General features: G+C 33.3%; 2 protein-coding genes across 5 annotated transcripts in view; one reads left to right on the plus strand and one right to left on the minus strand.

Annotated features, from left to right (window-relative positions):
• The window catches only part of KFase (kynurenine formamidase), a 127160-nt gene that overhangs the window by 28914 nt on the left and 86573 nt on the right, over positions 1-11673 (plus strand). The gene's annotated exons all lie outside the window — the stretch shown is intronic.
• The window catches only part of shakB (Innexin family member shaking B), a 17725-nt gene continuing 7923 nt past the window's right edge, over positions 1872-11673 (minus strand). The window contains exons 2-6 of one of the 3 annotated variants that reach the window (XR_001936540.1): positions 7716-7935; positions 5002-5291; positions 4238-4491; positions 2801-3084; positions 1872-2378 (exon numbers count right to left, since the gene is read on the minus strand). Coding sequence is in view for 1 of the 3 variants with exons in the window: in XM_018444895.1 (XP_018300397.1) it covers positions 4243-4491; positions 5002-5291; positions 7716-7935 (759 nt within the window). In the remaining 2 variants the exon portion in view is untranslated. Of the gene's footprint in view, positions 2417-2654; positions 3085-4237; positions 4492-5001; positions 5292-7715; positions 7936-11673 lie in introns of those variants that run through there. The other 2 variants (XR_001936539.1, XM_018444895.1) reach the window with 2 other exon arrangements.

Consider the following 11673-nt stretch of genomic DNA (forward strand, 5'->3'; position numbering starts at 1 on the left):
GCACAACGCGCTGGAATATATTCGAAGTTATTCCGAAATTGTTATCTCGCGTACGTCTTGTATTCGAATGCGGTTACCGTAAGTCTAAAGTAGTCTAAACATCATCTGTGTCTAATGAAAATAAATTATTTGGCGAACGTATCACCTCCCTCCGAGTTTTCACTTACCTGGAATAAACTCTTGATAGTACAGCAACCGATAGATGATTTTAGCAAATTTGCGTTACTTTAATATTATTTTTATTTAGACATAAAATAAATAAGAAGCTAATTGTTGTTTTAATGAATTGTGCTCAGAAAATAAGTTCTAAATTATTCATAGAAATTTATATCAAATCATAGTATGTGAATATAAAAAATAACGAAGCAGATAATTTATTATTACAAACATTATAATATATATTAATATACATTTTAATCTAAAATGATGCAATTAATAACAATCTTCTTTCATTCTAATGATAAATATTTTATTAAGCATATAATAATGCGATTAATGCTTAACAATTAAAAATAATTAAATATGAAAGAAGTTTAAAAAATATGGAATAAGAAATAAAATGTCTGCACATATGTTGGTAAGCCAAATGAAAAGCTTCGTTTCTTCGTTTTCAGAAGAAATCTTCATTTATTGATTAAATGAGAATAATCAACGTTTTTAAATTGCTTGTGGATGTAATGTATTATTAAAATATTCATTTATAGTGTTCGACATTATTATCGACAAAAATAATATAATCTGTAGACGTCAAAGGAAATTAAATAACATGACAAACTTACAAAAACGTGATAGCATTTCGGAATCGTTAATCAATATCACAAAATTAATAACTCTTAAAGTTTCAAGGTAACGCACCTTTATTTTAGACGTTATCTTCATTTAAATAGAACGAAGACAGATACAGCAAAATCGATCGTACCCGATCGGTGGCAGTGTGTCCGTATCAATGGATAAATTCGCGATCGATATCATTACGTAGACGTAGAGCATAATAACTAAACTACATATTTTACGTTCTTGCATTAATGGATTGAGTAGAAGAATCGTTCTTCAAAGACATAAATTCAAACTTTCCATCAAAAGAGATCGTCGTAACGTTGCCCGAAAAAAATACGGCTATACAATAATCCATAAACGAGAGAGAGAGATTAGAGACTCTCTCCTTTCGTATCTCCCTTACTTAGTATTCATACTTGCGAAACACGGCACGATAAAAGTGTTAAATAGTTCGAAACAATTTATATGCAGCGTCCACTTAACATTCCGGACGCTCTTTATAGTCTAGAACTAATTTACAAAGAAAATATCGGTACACGGGATTTACTTTGCCCCTCTTGATACCTCTTCGCGTGAAGATAAATGATAAGGCTTGCTGTCATTTAAGAATATAATTCATAAAAACCTCATAATTTTATCTTCCACGCGGAGCTCATTGTTTTTCGATTCCTCGGTTGCTGATTCAAAATACATTCTTTAACGCGGTAATGAGGAAAAACGATAGGATCAGTTAGAGAGTGTCAAGTAAGAAATTGAACACTATTCTAAGTATGGCGGACCAAACATTTACGATAAAATGAAACAGATATTCATGCATTTTATTAGCTGCGTTCAATAAAAAAAACACAACTTTAATTATTATAAAATTCTTTATTACGATTAATTCTTGCCCCTAGTCTCATCTAAATGTATAAACTAATCATATTAAAGAATCTTACAATAGTTGCTACTTTTTCTATTGAACGCAGCTATTCTACATATTTTGCATCTCATTCTATCTCAAACACCGTCTTAAATATGGCAGACCAATCAAAAGTTGTATAAATAATATAATCCAATCTCTTACAATGAGGATTTCTAAAACAGTTGTCTAAGAATGTAACTTATGAAAAGCTTATAATTTTTTTACGAAAAACTTGTTTCTCGATTCTTGTTGTCTCTCAATTGCTGATTCTAAGGGCATTCTTTAAAGGTATTCTTTATAGCGGATCCAAGATTAGCAAAAACAAGATATCCCGTGCAACGATACATTCTATGTCTGGCACTCTTTCGAGATCCTGTCTTTTGACGACACGGGAGTAAATATAAAGGCACGAAGATCTCTTTGGCTGGCGTTGCTCTCGATGACCGGTCGGTGCGATATCCGTTCGACGACCCACGCCGCCGTTCCTGAAGTGTCTTTTAACGCGTGTCGCTATCCAGGGACGACGCATCTCCTGCCAAGTACAGCAACGCCGGTGTAGTTTTGGTCCTTTCCATCGCTCTCGCAGACGCGCAGCCGTGCGTCTCTGTCTTTTCGTTTGCGGGCCACCGGTTGAATCCACCGACTGCGACCGGAGACTGGAACCGGTATGCAATTTCGACGAGTTCACTTCCCTGTGCTGCAAGACATGGCCAAATGCACCTTTCGCGCTTACGTCTACAAGTAAAGGAGAAAGTGGAAATATGAGATAACACACACGGGAACATAATAAGAAATGTGATCTTCCCTCTATCAGAAAAATATAAAAATTACGGATGCAAGATATCGTCTATGCAGTTTGATATTCATACCATACTGGAATGCGCATAAATCTTAAAACATGTAACAAATATAACGCGTAAAGCTAAACGCTTAATTTCATGGAATCAAAAGCACACAGTTATGCTGCTCTTTATAAATATTTTCATTTGTGCTTGCAGCATCGAGATCGTTGAACTCGCCAAAACTATGTCAGATTCTTGAGAATGACTAGCAAAAGCGCGTATCTTTCTTTCTTTTTCTCTCTCCTCCCCCCTCTCTCTCTCTCTCTCTCTTTCTCACCAGCAATTGTGATCTCCACGAACGCAACTTTGCGCGACTATCGCTGTCGCATCGCTTCGAGTTCGACGAGCAACAATCGGCGGAAGGAAAAAACGCGTCTCTTTGCGAGACCAGACCCGCGGATCCTCGAGGAAGATCTATCAGCTAGTCTTCTGAAGCTCCGACTGCGATCGCACGTCCCACGTCGTCCCCGGACGCGACGACGACCGCGCGATGCAGATGAGCGAGAGCAGGACTGCGGCAGCGGCAGCGGCGAATCGAACGTACCGTCCCTCCGAGGCAACCTGCAACAATAATCATCCGACTCATGGTGCGCATGAAGCGATTGCGTAGATTGCATCGGACACGGTCAATTGATCTATGGACATCGCGCCGGGACACGCGTCTCTAGGCTGCTTAGTTGTGGCAGGTGAAATCGTAAGCGCGCACGTGCCTGACGCGCATCGTTTTCTTTCGAGGCGATCGCGTAGATCGTTCGAGATATTTGCCGTTACGTTGCTAAACAATACTGATGGCGCGTTTCTTTTAAAGTGAAATCACTTTGGATTGGAATTTATACCTGTGAAATGGAAATATCAATGGTTTGAAAATAGTATAAATTATATTTTTTAGAATGCCTTTAGAATATTGTTTTATAAATTTGGGATTATTCCATGAATTGAAATAAAAATTTACAAACTAAATGCATATACAAAAAAAAATTATATTGTGTTAACAAGATAGCTAACAGCAGTCATCTCATGAAATTCAGAACTTTTCAGAATGTGTGTAATTTTATAACTTTTTAAAAAATTTATTAGATTTTTTTTATACTTAAAAAAATGATGAAAATCTTTCTCATATATATATCAATATTTTTAAGAATGATAAAGATCTTTCTTATCATTTTTTTAATATAAAAAAATCTGTAATATTTTTTAATTTTCTGTTATAATTCTTATAAACGAAGATGAGTGCAAAAAAAATTTATAATTTGCGACGTCAACTATATATATTTTTTGTACATAAACCTATAAATATAAATTATGACTAACATTTTATACCGGTAATAACTATAAAAATAGAGTTACTAATCATATTTTATCACAATGATAATCACAAATAAATACCTTTCTCTCAGTGAAAGATACATTTCCTAACTCTTTAAAAAAATCATGTATTATCTTTATAAAATACTGATAAGAATGTGCGTTTGTACTTTCTGTATGAAGCATAAACATTTTTACGAATATAACATCGATCACGCTGTAATATCACGATTCAGATGATATACAAATGCTATCCAGCACGTACAAGTATATCACGTAGGCGATCGGCGGATGTACGCCGACGATCCCTTAAGAATTCAATACGTTTCTGAATGCCAGTGTCATAAAGAGCAAAGTTATTCAATGGACACCTACGCGAGTACGAACGAGAACAAGGGGAGACGCTCACCTCGATCAGGCTTCTTGAAGCTCGCCCTTCACTCCCGGTACGCCGTGGTGATGCCTCGAGGCGAGCTTGTTCGCCAATTCGTGCATCACGTCTCTGTATATCACGGTGTCCAAATTCTCGCCCAGCATGTAGAGAAGAAACCAATCACCGACCTTACTACGACGCACTATGGTCTCTACGGCGTCCCTTCGTACCAAACGAAACCTCATTCGCAACAGGTAGACCCTCGTGCGCGGCGAAAATATTATTAGGATCTGCAGGGAAAATAGCAAATTATGTTGCAAGAAAAAAAAGTAAATAACAATAAATGACATTAAATAATATGTGAATAACGCAACTAAAATGCTTAATAATATTTTAGTTTGAATTTATATACATATCCAATAACATATTTTGTAAACTATCGATTTAATTTTTCTTCTTGAAACGTAATTTTAAATTGGAACTAGAATAATAATAATATCTCAAATTAAATTGACAAGCGACTTAATTATATTGATGCTAATAAATATTTTAGAAATTGTAAAGAATTTATTACTTGAAAAGAGTTAACTTATTATGTTGATTATTATTGATTTCAATTTTATAATCGCAAAATAAATGAAATCGCGAATATTGTTTTATTATCCTAAAGATAAACATTTATACTTAAATTGGGAAATTTAAATAAAAAATACCGATTGAGGTAGAAAAATTGTATTGTTTCTATATATCGCGGATATTATTTATAAAATACAAAGAGTACTTTTTCCGGGATTACTGACCCTATATAAAACCGTAAAGAAACTGAGCACGCCGAGGAGAAGGAACCAAAACCACAGAAAGACATAGATCTTCTCGTTCACAACATTTAGAGGCAGTATACAGACAGCATCATGTCTCTCGACTTCTCCGCTGACGCCGTACTTGTAAAAGGTGCATTTGGTCATTCGTGGGAAGACATAAATCATTGGGTCCACTCGGTCTTCTTGATCGGATTCGAGGAATCTAAGTACGTCGATGCCAAAGGTCAAGAAGGCGCCGTCGAAGAAACGGTTCATTAGAAACATCTGACCTGCGACAATGTGCTCGTTGCTTTACAATTCTTCGTTATTTCTATTTGTTTTTCTTTCAAAGCAATTTCGATAATTGCTTATAATATATACAGGGTGTTTCGGAATTTGTGATACAACCAAGAAAGCGATGATTCTACATGAAAAAGTAAGTCGAAAACGTAAAATAAAATTTTTTTAGACTTTCGGAAAAATCGACTTTAAATCGAATACTATGTCTACTATACTATTTCTGCTTATTTTGTGTTGATCGTATTAGATAATCGAGAATATGCAATAAAACAGGATATTCACACACGATGAATTTCATTACTTTATATAAATTGTTGAAAATATCCGAAAACAAAGCTTCATTTGAAAAAATTTATTTTACGTTTTCAGCTTATTTTTATATAAAATCATCCCCTTCTCAGTCGTATCACAATTTTCGGAACCTTTCTGTCTGTATAATTAATTAAAAGCACAATTAATCTCTACTGCTTTTTTAATATTTCTGTAACATTGTTTTTTAAAAATTATTACAAAATTATTTTAACATTATTAAATATATATTAAATCTTGTAACAAATAAATTTATACCAATCTCAGCCCTGAGAATAATATTTGTAATGCTTTTAGAACAATTTTATATCTAAATGAAATATTGAATAATAACTTCGTGTTTAATCAAACAATTATACAATACATATATTTTTATAGCTTTCGTAGTAGATTGATTCATGTACGTGTGAAAGATTATATTCCTGCGTACGTTTATGATGATAGTAATATTACTGTAATTTGAATGTAATAGACATAAAAGATAAAATTGACGCGCTATCTCAAAGTAAAATCGGGGAGTTCGTAAGCGGTTGGCCAGCTGTATCGCTGCCAACTTTTACCGTGAATCATTCATTCATTCACCGCTCATTATACAGCCTTCCTTTTTCTTACACGCACATACGTTTGTAAAATTAACGCGAGCTAGTCTCTAGAGATAGTTTGTTGAATTCCATCGTCTTTGACATGGCCTTTCTATGAAAACGATTACATTATTGCAACGTGTCTTGAAAATTTGTAACATACACTAAAAAAAATTACTAAATCTTAATTTCTTTAAATAGCTCTAAGTAAATCATTTACTTATAATAAATAAATATTTACTCAATAAGAAGAAAAGTTAAATCAAATTAACGGGGTTTTTATGTCAAATAAATATATATTTAGTAAACATACATTAGTAAATATTTGCTTAGAACTATAAACAAATATTTATTAAAATTCGTTTTTTTAATATTAGAATACTTTGCATCTATAGAAATTTAATTTTTATGCCGTGTTTAAATATTTAGATGCACATAACTGCTTGCACGAATTACGAGATTTAAGTATACAGAAATCAAGGTTGACATAGATATGAAAAAATATTCTTATAATGAATATTTTTTAATGCTTTAAAAGTTTGTATAGTAAGTTTGTATTGTTTAAATGACAATAGTTAAGAGCAATTCGGCAAATATTATACGAGATTTGTTATCGCGGTATCTTTATCATTCTTTTTAACGAAAGATGGAACAAGGTAGAAATGTATAGATATATATTTTACAAGTAAAATACCTATGTAAGCCTCTGCGGTTGTTGATACATAAATTATGTATTCATAACGTGATAAGATACAATTCGTAACTAACTGGGATGTACTTACTTACTAAACGAAGTTAAGGTAAATGTAAATGTGCCAACTCTAGATTTGAGTCCTCTTCAGCACGAAAGTCAAGTACAAACAGTTTGTACTGCGATAACAAATTAAATATTTGTTGAATTGTTCTCAGCTATTAATATTCAAACTATATTACACAAACTTTTAAAGTATCAAGAAATATTTATGTTTATGTAAATTCGTGCAAGCTGTTATATATCTTTAAATGTTCAAACGGGACACAAAAATAATATTTTTCAAACTCACACTTGAAATGTTTGCATTATTTTAACTTTATTTGTAAGTACATCTCAATTAGAATACATAATTTACACATCAACAACCGCGAAAGCTCACATATTTTATTTGTGTTGGATTTAGTCTTGGAATCACAAATATTGTTATTTTATTTTATTTTAATATATTTTTTAAACATAAAGTTTATGTTTACACAGCGAAAAGCTGTCGATTGTTCTTTAAAATTTTATTTCTTACTCTCAGCTATGCAAACGTATGCGTTTTCAGCAGCGAAAGAGAAACGCTTTAAATATCATTCTCAAGCGCATAACTGGTTTATGTTTATCAATTGTAAACAGAAGATACGCGGTGACGTTCGCCTAACGGGTCTGCGAATTCCGATTTGTCTGTGTTACGACATCGTGATGAGGACGTACGTTGATCGAGATGCTCAAACATTGACGGAGGACTTCGGCGCGGACCAAAAAAAAGAGAAGTGTGGGCTACTCACCGATCACATTTAGGAGCGCAAGGACCTCGCATAGGTAGTACCTGTAAGCCCACCAATTGTGAAAGCGAAGATTCTCCCAGAGGTAGTCGAGCAGCATTTTCTTCTTTTGCTTTTTCTCCACCTCGGAGCAGAGTCCGATGTCGAGATCCATCATAAGGGCATGAATCTTGCCACCCTCCCAGCCCTTCCAGAGCCAGCGCGGGGTATAGAAGAGGATCGCCTGCGAGCAAAGTGCCGGGTGAATAAATACCGACGAATCAGCCAATCACTGATATATAATTACGAGGAGTTCCGTGGGAGGCGGACCTACTTATGTACATACTAGCACATAGTTATGATAACACGCAAAAAGAGTTATCATTATTATACCTTGCGTCCGATAACTGTTGATTAAAACAATACACGGAACACTCATACACGAACGAAAATTTATTTTACGCACTTTTAAAAACTGTTAACCGCACCTCCTTTCAAGAGGCGGAAAGTATCTCACGCGAGAGCTTAATTATTTCGTATCGTCGCTGTTTATCACGCTTAGGTATCGATGTTCTACGAATTAAGTTGCACATTGGCTATTACTCATAATGTAACTGCACTGTAATGAATTAACGGCAAAATTTAATCTGCGATTAATTAACCTTTAGTGTGCGGGGATATATTTTTTAAATCTTACAATTTTTCTTGAGTAAGATTTCTTGTATGTATATTATATTGCGGTGTACTCCTTGCCTTAAAATATGACAATTTCAGCGCCATTATAGTGACCATCTTATAAAATTTAACTTTCTAGTTCGTTATCTCACTGGAATCTTATTAACAGCTTGACATCGCTCTTATTTTTACAATTTAGTTATAAATTATATTAATTAATAATTACCATTTAATGGTAACACTTAACATAAATTACACAACATATACAGACTATTCGAAAATCCAAGTCGAATCCATTATCAAGTCTTATCTCGCAATCTATCGTAATGTTTTATTAACTTCCTATAATATTTTTATTCGATAGTATCTTAGAATACTAAAATAGAATAGCTAGTATCTTAGAGAGCTGAATGGCAGAGGTGTAAGTATAGTTACGCTTGGAGCGATAATCTGAGCTAATTGAATCGAGGCAACCTTATCTCACATTAGAATTTCCGAAGCGATGTCAATGCACTTATCGAGACCACGATGTGGGAGTAAACCCTTTCTCACGGTATATAAAGCTTTCTGGCTTATCGCCAGAGGCCTCGGGTCGTGCTTGCCGTAGTACACGATCGAATATAGATACGTACGCTCGTCGCGCGTTACCCTCTTACGACGTCTTGGCGAGTGTTCAGAAAATTTGAGCTAAATTGCAATTTACGAAAGGCTCGGATGATTGTTAATGAAAGTACGTGCTTAAGACGTGCGTCGGAACTTAATGGGTTTCCCAAAACGTATGCTTTTATCCAACGAGTCACATTGTTTCTAAGAAACGCAGAAACGACTTATTATTTTGGCTTGGAGACAAATAATACGCAAGATGATGGTAAAATCTTAATGCGGAGAAGATACAATAATAATCCCGTATTACACAGATATTGCGCAAATTTCATGAATTCTGTATAAAATCTGGTAAAGGTGCAATTCAGTAAAATCTTTGTGTGAAATAAAATTTTTTAGAACTCTTAAAACGCTAAGCTTTTAAATAAATACTTTAATAATTTATGTATAAGTATCTGTAATATATAAACCAAAAAAGCCGCAGCAACTAAAATTGGCAGTAAATTAAATTTTTTTTACTTGTAAACATTCATTTAAAAGAATTATATAGACGGTGTGAAAATGTAATGAACGTTATGTAACTCGTTTAATGGCCTTAGCGTGCATGGTTTACATATCTGCGACAGGATTCTTCAAAATGGGTGGTCTGACCTCGCTCTTGACAAGAATTATGAAGAAACATAAAATAAACGCGCATGTCAGACCGATTGTACGATTTGCAGCTTTTAGCATTATCGCGAGAGAACGCCTGCGTTGTAAAGAGAAAAGGAAAATGCGTGACCGAAAATAGATCTGTGTCCCTCTCTTCTTCTCTTTTCCCTTGCCAACCAGGATCGAGAGCGTGATCATATTTGCAGCCCTGCTGAAAGGACATTTATATCTCTCTTTCAATGTTCAAACTTGTAGATGAGCATAAATTCCTTTAGATATGCAAATAGGTTTAAACATATCGATGATTACACATTTGCTGTTTGCTCTTTAAATAATAAAACGAAATAAAATAAAGTAACGTAATTAATTCTACACTCCGCAGATCTAATAAATCATACAATATATGTATTATAATATTATCAAAAAAACAAGTAAATTAAATTTGAACTTAGAAGTGTGTTCTATAAGATACATTCTCTTTACTTTTTAACTTGGAACTGATCTTGCAGAAGGTGAAATAAAGGAAGGGTTGTTATAAAGATATCTTTCAAAGCACCGTCTTATACTTAATGGAAGTCTAATAACTGTAATTCAAGAATTAAACATGTAATAACGTAAAATTGGATAAATTTATGAAATAGGTTGCAATCTAATCAATTTTATATAATCAGTTTCGTAATTAATGGTAAAACTGAAGAGAGAGAGAGTGATTCTATTGTATAATACACGAAAAAATGAGTCGAAAATATACAACACAATTTTTCATACGAGGCTTTGTTTTCGAGAAAATTGATTTTAAATATTCATCAGGTATGAAAAGAAGGAACCGCGTACATGTTTCGCCATGATCCCCGGCCGATGCGTAGCATCTATGTGTCACGTTAGCCCCGAATAAATTTAGCTAAACAAGGCGAAAGAGCTTGAAGCTTTAAGAAAAGCGAGACGAAGAAGGAAGAAGAGCGGACAAAGAAGTGTACTTTTAACACGTGCAAAAATAAACGTAACGTAAAATGTAGCTAATTTTGAAGCTGTTAAATATAAATATTTTTATTTACGTATATATAAATACGAAAAAATATATAAACTGTTAGAAAAAATTATTTTATTAAATGATTCAGTAAAATTACATTCTTATTAAAATGCATTATATTATATGTTGTTTATTTAGTTATTATCGAAAATGATTTACTTATGAAAAAATAATTATAAAAAAAACTTTCTCTTTACAAACGATAGTTTTCAAAAACATGTTTCCTATGTTACATTTTCAATTTTATCAAACGTTAATAATATTAGTGATGCGTTTTGTCAATTTATTAGTGATATGCGAAGTTATACATGTTTCATGTCAAACGTTGTCTAGAAAACACATTAGATACGCAGCAATCAATTGCAAAATAAAAGGCGGATGCGCGATTAATCAAAGAACGAGAGAGTTGTAGGAACATCGGACGTATAAATAGAGGATAGTAACTTGAGAAAAAGAACGATATTGTACGCGCGAAGACGAGTAATACTTGAAGTATGGGAGGCGGAGGTACGATCAAAGATAGCATCGAAGGTACATATGCATTTTAAAGGTAGAACTATCTGTAACCTGTATTTATGTATTGACGTTATGAACAAGGATTATCAATCACGGATAAACGAATACACGCGCATTTGCGATAGGGATGTGCGGAGAAGCATAGACTATCGATATTTTGTATCAATATGAATCGAAATACGCAATATCGATACGGTAATATATTAATTGGAAATGATTCGATATTCGGGAATATCGTTACTTTTTTTGCATGTTTTATATAGAGACGTGTGGATAGCACGAACTTTCGATTTTAAAGAAAAATTAAAAAAAAATCACTAGATAAATTCACTAATTTATCAATAAAATTATAAATATTTTAGTAAATTTATACATACAAATGGGAATGGGAGAAAGATTAATAAGAATAAAAAATTATGCATTTATACATTTTATACAATACATATATTCGTCATTTTATACATATAAGTCTATCAACTAACAAAGATAATGTGAAACATAAAATTT

Source organism: Mycetomoellerius zeteki, unplaced genomic scaffold, assembly GCF_001594055.1.
Source record: "Mycetomoellerius zeteki isolate Tzet28-1 unplaced genomic scaffold, Tzet1.0 scaffold155, whole genome shotgun sequence".
NCBI classification, from domain to species: Eukaryota; Metazoa; Arthropoda; class Insecta; order Hymenoptera; family Formicidae; genus Mycetomoellerius; species Mycetomoellerius zeteki.